The 13,955-nt window shown below is 39.7% G+C and overlaps 1 protein-coding gene across 2 annotated transcripts in view; it reads left to right on the top strand.

Moving 5' to 3' along the window:
• The window catches only part of smarcc1a (SWI/SNF related, matrix associated, actin dependent regulator of chromatin, subfamily c, member 1a), a 211,297-nt gene that overhangs the window by 65,888 nt on the left and 131,454 nt on the right, over positions 1-13,955 (top strand). For both annotated transcript variants that reach the window (XM_060823713.1, XM_060823712.1), the window contains exons 11-14: positions 272-396; positions 2,556-2,615; positions 4,201-4,238; positions 12,335-12,462. In XM_060823713.1, the coding sequence (XP_060679696.1) occupies positions 272-396; positions 2,556-2,615; positions 4,201-4,238; positions 12,335-12,462 (351 nt within the window). The remainder of the gene's footprint in view (positions 1-271; positions 397-2,555; positions 2,616-4,200; positions 4,239-12,334; positions 12,463-13,955) is intronic.

Raw genomic sequence — 13,955 nt, 5'->3', positions numbered from 1 at the left:
TGGCCTATTCATCCAATTTTTGATGTTTCTACACGGGCAAGTTTTACTTTTACTTTCTCACCTGGAATATTATTGATTGCGATTGAAGCAAATTTCATGTCTGTCCTTTTTTACAGTGGAATATATAAATTGCAATTAGCAGGAGAAAGTAAAGAACTGAGGTACCCCTGCCGTCTCTACAATTGTGCTTAATATATTAAAGTAAATTTTATAAATGCAAAACTAGGTTGTGTTGATGCTAAAGTTCATAACGTTTCTGTTTTGCCTGTAGTCAGCCGACACCATACTTGAAGAGGAGGGGGCAGAAAGATGAAGAGGAGCAGGAAGACCTGACCAAAGACATGGAGGATCCCACTCCTGTACCAAATGTAGAAGAAGTTATTTTACCTAAAAATGGTAAGGATCAGGTCTCTTCTGTCATTCAGATTATTGTAATGGCTCTTGAAAAACAGTGTTTTGGTATAATATTGAAGTTTCACATGCTGAAATTTTTTCATCAGTGTTAATCCCAATACCTCTGGGTTCTTTTCTATTTTCAACCGCATACTGTTCACAGTTGGGCTAGTTGCCTTCTGCCACACTTATTTTCAGCATTTCATTTATAAAGAGCAACATCTCTTCCACTTTTTTGGGAGGTGGAGGTGGAGGGATACGCTTGTGGTTGAAGGATAACAGTTCAGGATAAAATTCCAAATCCTGATCCTTCCAAACCCAAATGAGATTTGAGGGGGAGAAAGAAGTCAGTGTTTTTTCTTTGTTAGTCTCTTGGTTATTTGTCACAACCCACTGAGAAAGTACACTGTGATACTCCAACCCCATCATCACTTACCACAAAAATTTCAAACCACCGGCAAACAAATGTGAACTATCGAAATATAACTCTCCAAGCTGAAACTCGAACCCTCACACAAACATCCATGTTCTTAGTGGAAAATAAAGATATTGGGGCAACGCTGTTTAGTCCACACAATTTGATGAAGTTTCTTGTGCTTTGTTAGAATCTTTGAGCTGCTTATTCTTTCCACATTTTTTTCAGTTCTTTACTGCACAGGGCAGTTGACACATGTTTTTTTCAGTCACTGGTTGGCGGCAGCAGCTTTTAGCAACTTGTGGGAGAGAATAGCGAGCTATCTTGCAGACTTTTGTTTCTTCACTGCACAGAGAGAAAGCCTTTTACGTTTGTGGTGTAAAGATTGCTGTTTCTTTAGTATCCACCCAGACGCAACCCATCTGCCCTGATGCCAATGAGAGTATTGTTGGAATGTGAATGACTTTTAGTTTGCACAGCTTATCCTGTTGACATAAATGAGTCAGCAGTTTGTGCGTCTTGGCAAAACTTGCTCTGCACGCATCCAGGGTGCTGTTGCATTTTAGACATTTTATCCTTACTGGTTGGATAAAGCAACAGGGTAAACACAGCTCATAGTGAGCACTGGTAATTTTTTTTTGAGAAATGCAACAATTCCTGCCTCAGTCTCTTATTGTTGTCCACAATCCCAAAAAAAGGAAAAATAAAACATGTTTTCTTTACAGTGCATTTCAAATATTTATAGACAACTAGTTGAGAGAGATCTGGGTTCTACTTGTTCCCGTTCACCAGTTCTGCATGCTTTAGGTTTTTTTGGCAGGAAGACTGAATGCTTAGATTTGAGCTTTGAGGTTATTGTGTCAGCAATAAAAATGCAAACATCTGTTTCATCTTCAGGTATTTTTGAGAACTATATTGCTCAGCAGACCTTCTAAACTGAGATTGCTATCAGATGCGAGAGCTACTTAGAGTTAGTTCAGAAGTTTTAGCTTCAGATGAGAGAGAACTGAGTGGTTCTCTGAATATACAAGAATATGAAAGAAATCCCAATCAAATTTCAGAGATGCCGGTGTTGGACTGGGATGTACAAATTTTAAAAATCACACAACATCAGGTTATAGTCCAACAGGTTTAATTGGAAGCACACTAGTTTTCGGAGCGTCTTTCCTTCATAGCTTATTGCTATAAATTCTGTGTGTTAGGATTGAGCCCTCCACGACCACCTGATGAAGAACCTACGCTCCGAAAGCTAGTGTGCTTTCAATTCAACCTGTTGGACTATAACCTGGTGGTGTGTGATTTTTAACTTTGTACAAATCAAACTTGAATTGTGCTTAAACATATGAACATACCAACATAAACATTTGGAGTAGAATAGGTTTGGGTTTAAAATTGATGAAGGACTTTACACAATTGAAGATGTTAAGAATTATTGTTGAGATGTCGGTGATGAAAATGTGAATTTAAGGTTATGACTTAATGGAAGAGTGAAGTTTTTGTCATCGGTGGAAAGCAGATTATAAGTGCAAATAATTCTATGCCATGGAGTTGCAGATGCAAAATACCTTTGTTCCTGAAGAGAAAATTTGGATTGAGTTTGCAAGTGGATTCAATGGATTTCAGTTGCAAAAAGCTGGATGCAACTTCAAGTTTTACCCAATCTGCTGTCATCTAAAAATCTCACTGATGAAATGCATTGAATTGGGTACATTTTTGATGGCTTGTCTATAACTTTTTTTTACACTAGTGAATCCCAAGAAGGACAGTGAGCACACACCTGTGAAGGGAGGCACAATTGCAGATCTAGGTAATTATACTTTGTAATTGTCACTATTCTGATGAACCTTGATTTTTTTTCCATTATCTGAAGAGGTAAATAAATCACCCCTGGGAAATGCAGACAGTTTCTGCTTTTAAAGCTTGCTTTGAGCTGTTGGAATTGCTTTACAGAGACCATTGGATTTGTGCCTCTGTTGGGCCCCTTCTCTTACCTAGCATGACCCTCTGATTGTTCTTGGTGACTGGAGTAATTGGGAATTGGGTAAAATTCCCACTTGGTGGAGTCATATTTAGGTCAAAAGAAAATGCTTGGCATTGTAGGAAGTCAATCATCTCCATGTCTGTGCCTCAATGCAGGAGTTTCTCAAGGTAGTGTTTTCAGCTCAAAACATCTTCAGCTGCTTCCATCAATGAGTTTTCATCCATCAGAAGGTTTGAGGTGGAAATTTGTGATGATGGCATAATGGCAGCAACATTAGCCTCTCTTGAGACATTAAGAGGCCAGTGTCCATTTGCATCAAGACTCTGACAATATCGGGGATTGGGCTGAGAAGTGGCAAGAACATAAAGTTTAATTATTGACCAAATTTACCTCTGATTTCCAAGAAATGTTGAATTTGAAGTTGGTGTTGAAGTGTATTTAACATTGTTTCATCCATGGTAATTCAAAGGGGTATTGATTGATTGAACAAAATTACGTGAAGTCACGCAAGATGGTCAAAAGCTTGCTCAAAGAGGGAGATTTTATAAGGAGTATTTTGAGGAACCAAGTGTGGCCAAGAGTTGGAACAATATAGCTTCTCAAGACCATAGGGCCAAGGCAACTAAGGTGTGGTCATTGGTGGAGTAATTGAAGTTGAGTGTGCTTCAGGTCAGAGTCTGAGTTGTGTAGATAGCTTTGCATGTTACAGGATTTGTGGAGACTGCCAAGGTGGGGAGGGGCAAGGCACTGAAGGGATTTAAAAGCAATGATCATTCGAATTTTGATGCTGCTTGACCAGGACATTGTCTTGGTCAATGAGAAGTGGTTGATGCGTGATGGTACTAATTTAGAAAAAAGTAAAATGGCCTCAGACTTCATTAAGTACTCCATATGGTCCCTGTTCAAGCACAGGTGTCAGAAAACGTCTGAACAGTTTTATTAAAAATAATTAAAATTAATCGTTGACTCATACCTGAAGAAGTGTTAAGTATATTGTGAGGCATCTGCTTACCTCTACTTTCCTGAAAGATCCATCTAGGACTAAGCAGATCCAAAGATTGAAGAAATTTGAATAAAAAACAGATGGGCTGTTTTGGATGGCCTCCAGTTTACAGAGGATAGAATGAGGCCAGCAAGAGCTGGAAAGGTGCACTAAAAACTGTAGCTAGTGACCTGATGGTATCCAATGGGATATACATGCAAGTAATTTTATTGTCTAATGTAAATGTAACATTGAATCTACTTCGTACAATAATTCATTTTTGTAGCTCAGCTGGAATAGTATTATATTAGCAAATCCATGACAAACCAGATGATTACACTGTGGCTGTTGACATCATCTTCACCTTTTATGAAGGCTTGATCGCATATGAGCAAACTAATAATATATCCTGAATTGATCTTGTTACAGACGAGCAAGAGGATGAACCGTTGTCTGCAGGAGGGAAGGTAATTAACATAAAAGCTAGTTCTGCTCACCCAGTCGCTGTTGAGAAATGGTAACTATGGCAACTAATCTATTGTTAGGCTCCAGAACTGTTTCTGTACCACTTCGTATTGGCAACACTTTGACAAACGTGTTTGTGGTTACATGCTGTTGGAGGGAAAACAGTAATCAAAATTTGAATATTGAGGGAAAATGACTTGTTCAGTTACATTTGGAGATATTCAATTCCTTTTCTTTCTGCACAGCCTTGCACGTTGTGGGCAAAAAATTATGTCACATGTTGTTTGTGTAAAGCGTAGTTAAGAATTTATTGCATAAGCACTTGGCTATTGAGTTGCAAATGAGAGCATAGCCTTTGCATCATCATTTTGTGCATTTTGATCACACCATGTTAGAAGCTGATGTCTTGTAATTTGATGATGGTAATCTTTTGTGACATTATCCCTTGTTTAGTTTTATTTCTCCTTGGAGTAATAAATTTCAGGTTGATAATTTTTTTTTCAACTCGTTTGGCAAGTCATCACCCACACTGTGCTATGAAACAATTATCCCATCTACACGTGTAAAATGTGTCTCAATATCACTGGTTAACTTTTTTTTTACCTCCTCTTCATGTCAGTTCATTGTCATTCCTTACCAAAAAAGCAAAATAAGTAATATCCACCCTGGAATAAAACAAAGAACTCCAGATACTGGAAATATGAAACAGAAACTGCCAGAGAAATTCAGCAAATATGGCAGCATCTGTGGAGTGAAAGTAGAGGTGACCTTTTTGGACCATTCTGCTTTCTGTCCACCGATGCTGCCAGACCCACTGAGTAGACATCCTGGGTTGCTTTACTTTTGGTCTGGTTAACCAGATATACCAATGTCGATAAACTGCAGTGGTCTCTTCCAGTCAGGCATGGTCTGAAGAATGTGCAGTAGACAAAAGGTGTGCATGTGCTGATGATTTCTTTTTTGGCTTTACCTGCTCTCTCACCACCTGTGAGTTAGTTACTTGATTCTTGCACCAAAAATTCTTAACCTTGTAAAAGGTCAAACAAATTGAAGAGAAAAAAGATGTAAGAAACATGGAAAGATTGAATAGCCAAGATATGCCTTTTAAAAACTTCTGTTTGTATACTTGGATCTGTACCTCCGAAACAATGATGAGGCTTATACTCAACACTTTTATTTTGTGATGCCTGTTGAGGGGGAAAAATTCCATGCATAAAATCACATTTTAAATTATTTTATGATATCTTAAATAGAGTCTGAACAGAGTCTTTGCTAATTGTTGACAGCTTGGTTTGCAAATTGTTCCTTTATTGAACCCAGCCTTCAAACCTAGAAGTGAGAGTCTGTTAATGAGATTAATATTTAGGAAATTTGTTCGCCAAGAATGCAGTGATCACAAGTGAAATACTATTGTTTTCTGCCTTGAATAGTATAATTAGACAATTGTCGTCCATGTCATTAAAAGAGAGTAAGAATAAATGGCTTTTTCGAGGATTGGCAGGCTGTCACTAGGTACTGGATCAATCAGTACTTGGGACTGCAGCTGTTCACTATAGCTGAATGATTGGGATCAAATGTAATATTTCCAAATTAGCAAATAATCCAGCGTTAAGGGGAATGTTTCTTTAATTTGTGGGATGAGGTATCACTACTCAGACCAGCATTTATTGCCCAAACCTAAATGCCCAGGAGGCAGTTAAGGGTCAAGGGTCTGGAGTCGTACTGAGGCAAGACCTGGTAAATCCTTCCCTCAGTGGCGTGAGTGAACCAGATTGGTGATCGTCAGAAAAATCTATGCTTTCCTGGTCACTATTAATCACCGCTTATTATCGCATTCATATTTCACCCATTGTCCTGGCTGGATTTGAACTCCGATCCCCAGAACGTCACTTGAGCTCTCTGGATTAATAGTTGAGTGATATTATGAGGCCATCACCTCCTTGTTTGGTAAGGAGCATGTGATGCATCTTCTAGAGGGTTTCGGTCAGCTTTGGCAAGAATCTGGTTTTTAGAATCTGTCATGGGAAAAATGATGTAATCTATTTTGTGTGGAAGAACTGATGTGCAGAATATTTCTTCAACATTGAGCGATGGGAAAGTGTTGGTGTACAAAGGAGCAAAGCTTATCAGTTCAGGTGCAGCAAATAAAACTAAGGCTAAGGAGCAATAACCTCTTTTTGTTTGAATACAAGAGTAATCAAGTCTTCCTTTTGTTGTTTCGGAGCTTGGTGAGACAGTACCTGGAGTATTGTGTGCAGTTTAGGTCTCTTTATCTCTGGGAAAGATGTATTGCCATACACGAAGTGCAGGAAGGGTTCACAAAGTTGTTTCCATGATAGCAGAATTGTTGTAGCGACAAGTGAGATGTGCACCTGTTATGGAATCTCGAACCGGGGACACAATTTAAAAAGGAGGGAGATGCCACTGAGGTCTGAAATTAATAGGTTTTTTTTGTCTATTGCAGAATAATGTCAACATTTGGAATTCTGTCCAGAATCTGTCCTTAGCATTTTAAGGTAGATGTGGACAGATATCTAATTACAAATGGCATACCATGTTATTGGGATAGGATGAATAAAGGGCATTGCAATGTTCAGTTAGACATGATTGTATTGAATGGAGGGGAGAATGGGCTATACCCATGTTTCTATGAGTTGGGAGAAAACAAACTGAAGTCTCTTTTACTTTGTTTTTGGTAGAGCTGTATAATTTGGGAATGGATGAGAACTAGTTGGAAAAAAAGAAGTGAGTCAAACAGTGAGGGCAGTAAAGGACAAAGCAGAGAACAAGGTAGGACTGATAAATTGAACTGCATTTACTTCAATGCAAGAGGCCGAACAGAGAAGGCAGACAAACTCAGGGCATGTTAGGAACATGGGACTGGGGTACCATAGCAATTACAGGTATGTTGCTCCGGGATGGATAGGACTGACCGCTTAATGTTCCAGGGTACAAATGCTGCACGAAGGACAGAAGGGAACGGGAGTGGCGTTTTTAAATTGGGGATAGCATTACAGCTATACTAAGGGAGGATTTTCCTGGGAATACGTCCATGGAAGTTATTTGGGTGAACTGAGAAATAGGTAAGGGATGATCACCTTACTGAGATTGATTGTTGATTCCCTCATAGTAGGCGAGAAATTGAGAAACAAATTTGTAAGGAGATTTCGGTTACCTCTCAAAATAATAGGGTTGTTATGGTAGGGGATTTTCACTTTCCAAACATTGACTGGTACTGCCACAACGTTAAGGGTTTGATGGAGAGGAATTTGTTAATTTTGTCCAAGAAAATTTTCTGATTCATTATGTGGATATACCTACTGGAGAAGGTGCAAAACCTGACCTACTCTTGGGAAATAAGACAGGGCAGGTGACTGAGGTGTTAGTGGGGAGTATTTTGGGGTCAGCGGCCATAATTCTATTAATTTTAAAATAGTGATGGAAAAGATAGACCAGATCTAAAATTTGAAGTTCTCAATTGGAGAAAGGACAATTTTGACGGTATTAGCCAAGAACTTTCAAAAGCTAATTGGGAGCAGATGTTTGCAGATAAAGGGATGGCTGGAAAATGAGAAGCCTTCAGAAATGGGGAAATGAGAGTCCAGAGACAGTATCTTCCTGTCGGGGTGGAAGGGAAGACTGGGAGGTATAGGGAATGCTGGATGACGAAAGAAATTAAGGGTTTAGTTTTAAAAAAAAGGAAGCATGTGTCAGGTATAGACAGGATTGATCGAGTGAATCCTTAGAGTATAAACCAAGTAGGAGTATACTGAAGGGGGTAATCAAGAGGGCAAAATAGGGACATGAGATAGCTTTGGCAAATAGGGTTAAGTTGAATCCCAAGGGTTTTTACAAATACATTAAGGACCCAAGGGTAACTAAGGAGACAATAGATCTCATGTAATATAGGGAGAACTAGCCATTTGGATACAAAATTGGCTCAAAGGTCGAAGACTGGTGGTGGTGGTGGTGGTGGTGAAGAGTTGTTTTTCAGTCTGGAGACCTGTGATCAGTGGGGTGAGACAAAGATCGATGCTGGGTCCACTGCTTTTCGTCATTTATATAAATGGTTTGGATGTGAGCATAAGAGGTTTCGTTAGTGAGTTTGCAGATTATATCAAAATTGGATGTGTATTGAAAGCGAAAAAGGTTATCTCAGATTACAATGGGATCTTGATCAATGGGCAGAGGAGAGGCAGATGGAGTTTAATTCAGATAAATGAGAGGTGAAAATCTTAGTGTGACTTATATACTTAATGGTAAGGTCCTAGGGAGTTTTGGTGAACACAGACCTTGAAATGCAGGTTTGTAGCTCCTTGAAAGTAGAGTCACAGGTCGATAGTGAAGAAGGCGTTTCCTTTATTGGTCAGACTATTGAGTGCAGGAGTTGGGATGTCATGTTGCGGCTGTACAGGACATTGGTTAGGCCGCTTCTGTAATATTGCATGCAATTCTGGTCTCCTTCCTATTGGAAAGATGTTGTGAAACTTGGAAGGGTTCAGAAAAGATTTACAAGGATGTTGCCAGGGTTGGAGGATCTGAGCTACAGGGAGAGGCTGAACAGGCTGGGGCTGTTTTCTCTGATGCTTTGGATGCTGTGACGTGACCTTTATAGAGGTTTACAAAATCATGAAGGACATGGATAGGGTAAAGAGACAACGTCTTTTTCCTCAGGTGGGGGGGGTCCAGAAGGAGAGGGCATGTTATGGGAAATCACTCACTGGTCACAGTGACCTACAGACCCCTACTCCTGGCTGCTTCGAACAAAGGATTGGAAATAATCTTTAGTGACTTTAATCTACATTTGGAATATTGCATGCAATTCTGGTCTCCCTCCTATAAGAAGGATGTTGTGAAATCAAAAAGGGTTCAGAAAAGATTTACAAGTGTGTTGCCAGGGTTGGAGGGTTTGAGGTATCAGGAGAGGCTGAATAGGTTGGGGCTGTTCTCCCTGGAGTGTCAGAGGCTGAGTGGTGATCTTAGAGGTTTATAAAATCATGAGGCATATGGATAGGATAAGTGAGACAAGGTCTTTTCCCTGGAGTGGGGGAATCTAGCACTAGAGGGCATCGGTTTAGGGTGAGAGGGGAAGGATGTAAAAGAGACCTCAGGGGTAACGTTTTCACGCAGAGGGTGGTACGTGTATGGAATGAGCTGCCAGAGGATGTGGTGGAGGCTTGCACAGTTTAAACCTTTTAATAGGCATCTGGATGGGTACATGAATAGGAAGAGTTTAGAAGGATGTGGGCTAATGCTGGCAAATGGGACTAGATAAATTTGGGATATCTTTTTGGCATGCTGTACATCTCTATGACTCTATAACTGCTTCGCACTGTTATGAATACTGCTAAAGCTCTGAACTCTGACAACATTCTAACAATAACGCTCAAGACCCGTACTCCAAAACTTGATGCGCCCGTAGTCTACCTGTTTCAATACATCTGAAATATTGCTATCTAGCAACAATTACTGGCCAGTGCTCCAACATTAGTGAAGTGATGGGAGCAGTCATCAACAGTGCTATCCAGCAACACCAGTTTAACAATAACCCACTCCCGAATGTTCTGTTTGAATTCTCAAGTAATACAGCTTCTCTCATACTTGAGCCAAGGCTGCAAATGAATATCAAGGCTGCATTTGCAAATTGTACTAAGGGAATGGATTTGGTGTTGAAGGCAAGGATAACTGTGCCAGCTTTCCTTGTTTCAACTTTACTCACTCCTTTCTTTGTATGAGCTATTGTTTGTAGACTTAAAGTATTTTGTTTGAGTATGCACTACCTCTGATTGTTGAAGCTTGTAGGCTTGTCTTGAAGCAATCCCTAACCTGTTGCTGGAGGTTTGTGGAATGAACTTGACATCAAACATAGCTGACCAAGAAACTTTTCCACTCGTGTCACTTGCCATTGTTATATTGTAAGGATTTACAAGATTAAACAACATACCTGGCCAAGTCATGAAATAAAAAAAAACCTGGAATTAGAAGTCCACTGGTGGTTATGAGCTAATTGATTGTCTGAGGGGCCTGTCTGGTTGACTGAAGTCCTTGGGAGAGTGAGGCTGGCATCCTTACCTGGTCTAAGCTTTCATTGGTTGTGCCACAGATGGAATACTGTGTGCAGTTTTAGTTTCCTTTCTAATTGAAGGACATTATTAATGTCATTAGAGGGTTTTTAAAAATTTGATTTATAGGCTGTGAGAATCTCTGCCTAGGCCAGCATTTGTTACCTATCCCTAATTGTACAGAGGGCAGTTAACTATCAACTATACATTGTCTGGTCGACAAGTGACTCCAGACCAAAGCAGAGTGGATACAGTGGTTTCCTTCCCGGGGGGCATTGGTGAACCAGAGTTTTTTGCTGACAGATGGAAATGTTTTCGTGGTCATCATTGGTTTGCTAATTCCAGATACTTCTTGAAATCAAATTCTACATCTGCCATCTCAGGATTCAAACTCAGGTCTTCAGAACATTGCCAGTGTCTCTGGATTAATAGTCTGACGATAATAGCACTTGGTCGTCATCTCCCCAAAGGAGATTCATCTGCATGTTGCCGGAGATGAAATGCTTCAGTTATGAAGAGAGACTTGCAAGGCTGGTTTTGTTTTTTCTTGAAGCTCAGTTGGGGGGGGGGGGGGGGGGGGGGGGGGGGCGGGGCGGGGGAGAGAGTCTCATTGAGGTATGCAAAATTAAGAGGTATAGTCAGACGATCGTGAGAATCTGTTCCCCAAGGTAGATGGCATAAGTTCAAGTTAAGGAATGAGTGACTTCGAGAAGTACGAGGAGGAGATTTTTCACCCAGAAGGAGGTAGATACGTGGAAGCATGCTGCAAGAGTGGCTCGTGGAGGCGAATGCTCTGACAGCATTTAAGAAACCTCTGCATGAGTATGTAAAGTGCTATGACATAATAGACTAATGGACCAAGTGCTGTGAAGAGATTAGTGTAGTTTGGTCTTTATTTGTTGGCGTAGGGCCTGTGTTTGTGCTGGATGACTCTGTCGTAGTGTGGCATCAAGAAGCTGAGCAAAGCTACATTTCTGAGGAATTGGGGAAAACTCTGATTCCAGTCATATCCATCACAAAGGAAGATGGTTGTTATTGAAGTTCGGTCATCTCATCTCCACATCTGTGCTGTAGTGATGTAGGCCCAGCCATCTTCCTTTGCTTCATCAGTAACCTGCTATACATCACAAGCTCAGAAGTGGTGATATTTGATGTTATGAACCCAATTGGACCCATCAGATGCCAGACTGTAACCAGTCTTCATTGAAAATGTTTTGTTTCTGTTTTTAACGAGAAAGTCTGTCACGAAAATGTAAACGTGCAATTTTGCTTATTTAACTGAATTTTACTAGGAAAATAAATAAAATTAGTGAATCGAGACAATTTTGTTTTAGAAAACAAACTTCATGATTTTGAACCACACTGGAACTATAATCCCATTGGTCTCAAAAACACTCTCATATGGTACCTCAAATCGCTTGTTGGACACAAGACATGAGTGCTCCTATTGATCACTATGCCAAGAGCTTGAGAGCCATCTTTGGGTTGCCTCCTTGCCATCAACTAATGGTAGCATCTTTGACTCTTGATCTTCAGTGATAATGTGATGATTAGCAACCGTCTCTCCATTCTGAGTTTTGTAGATGTCATAACAAGTTACAGATACTTACAACTCTGAAGAGCTTTCAAAGTAAACCAAGTCAGTGTCAGAATTCTCATTATTTTTGTGATTTAGAAATGTTTAATTTTTTTTTGTAAAGTGTGAAATGGAAATCTCTCGATCAATTTAAAGCTATAGTTGAGTTAATTAAAATACCATGGCACCGAGACCCAAAGCTGTTCTGCCTGTTTAACATTGTATTTTCAATTGTAATTTGTTTACTGAAATTGAACTTGATGAAAGTCACTCAATCCACAACGTTAACTCTGACTTCTCTCCACAGATGCTGTCAGACCTGAGTTTTTGTGTTTTTGTTGCTGATTTACAGCATCTGCAGTTCTTCTGGTTTTTGTCCTGGCATTCATTCAAGTATTATGCATGCCTTTTGATTTCCAGTGATTTAACTGAGAGCCAAATGATTTGTGAACTATTCTAGGAAGAAGAGGATAGTTCCAATGCCAAAGGTGATCATATACGTCCTGTGGACCAAGCCGAAGATAATGTCACTGAACAGACACATCACATCATTATCCCGAGCTATTCAGCATGGTTTGACTATAACAGGTCAGACAAAGTTTTTTGTTTAATACCAATTAAGTCAGTCAGTGAAATTTAGAAAAATATCAATGAAAAGTTTCTCTTAAATGTATCTCAGCACTGAACTGGCTTTTTCCTGTTGTGGTACGGAGATGCCTACAGGAGTGGACAGAGCTCCCACAATAAGGAGAGCTTTTCGCCTTTCTTTCCTGGGTGATTGTTTGGCTTTTCGAGCTATTTTGGAGGTACGCCTCTAACTTGGTTCTCTTCTGTCTTTAATCTTCTCAGTCGAAGGCTGAATTTTTCTGTCATGTCAGGGACTTCTCCTGTAGCTGTTCTTTTTCAGTGATTGTGCATAGGGAGTGATGCAGTAACATTGTTCTGTTAGATCTAATTTTCCCTCGGTATCCATCAGCATTGGCTCTGTTCCGACTGGAAAGATTCTGGCATCAATTAAGAAACCCAGTTGTTGTTTGAAGATGAAATAACTCAACTGATTTAAACTCTGGGCATGTATGGTGTTCAACGTTTGACAACCTGGCAATGAAGATTTGTTTTGTGCATTAGTGGTATAGTCTATTCAGGCTTGAGTACTACCAGGTATCAATTCAGGCTACAGTTTGATGTGATCTCCTGCACAGTGAGCTTCCATGGTTTGTTCTTGTAATGCTAGAAACTTTACTTTAAAGCGTGATGTCTTTCTGCCGATGTGTATAGAGCCAAGCAGTATTTATCAGGGGCTTTGAATCAGGTTATGTCACTTCAAGGGGAACATAATGAACAGGAAGGATTTTAAGGTAAGGAAACTTCAAGTTAACTGATGAAACTTCAGATTTTAAGTTCAAGTCCTGCCTTGTGGGGCTACAATCAGGAATGAGTTGTTTTAATGTGGATCTAGTTTGGGAGTAGATATTCACCCTGAAAGTACAAGCGAGCTCATTGGAGATACTGCTCACAATTATTTTTCAGCTCTGTTTTTCACTGAACAATCTGTGACCAGCATCCCACTGGTCTTTTGACTGCTTTCTCCTGCAGGTAATTAACAGAACCAAACGTGGCCCATTAATTGTCTCAAAAATAATTTCTTTTAATAATTGGCTCTCCATGACTGCAGGAAAAGTCAACTCAGAAAATTTGCATTGACTGGTGATGATCCTTTTTGTTATAACGTGTGAGTTGGACAACCAAATCCCCTTCCTTATCTGTATATTTTCAACAGTGAAATTTAAAATATTCAAATCACCCTCAAACCTTTCCTCAAAATTTAATAACCAGACTTTTTGATTAATCCATTCTAGACTTGGAGTAATTGATACCAGACAACAGGTTTATAGTTTAAACAAGATTTAGCGATTTATTAATACCACAATAGCTTCTCTGATCAAAGATTAAACCAGAAGGTGCTGTGATGTAATGTCTATGATTTAAACCCAATCTTTTTTGTTCCTGGCCCCCACTCAAAGACAGACAAGCAAGGGACAAATCAAATGAAAAAATTTTAGAAGCGATCAGGTCACTAA

Source organism: Hemiscyllium ocellatum, chromosome 4 (genome assembly GCF_020745735.1).
Source record: "Hemiscyllium ocellatum isolate sHemOce1 chromosome 4, sHemOce1.pat.X.cur, whole genome shotgun sequence".
Taxonomy (NCBI): Eukaryota; Metazoa; Chordata; class Chondrichthyes; order Orectolobiformes; family Hemiscylliidae; genus Hemiscyllium; species Hemiscyllium ocellatum.
The sequence above is the reverse complement of the archived record's forward strand: the minus strand, read 5'-3'. Positions and strand labels throughout refer to the sequence as shown.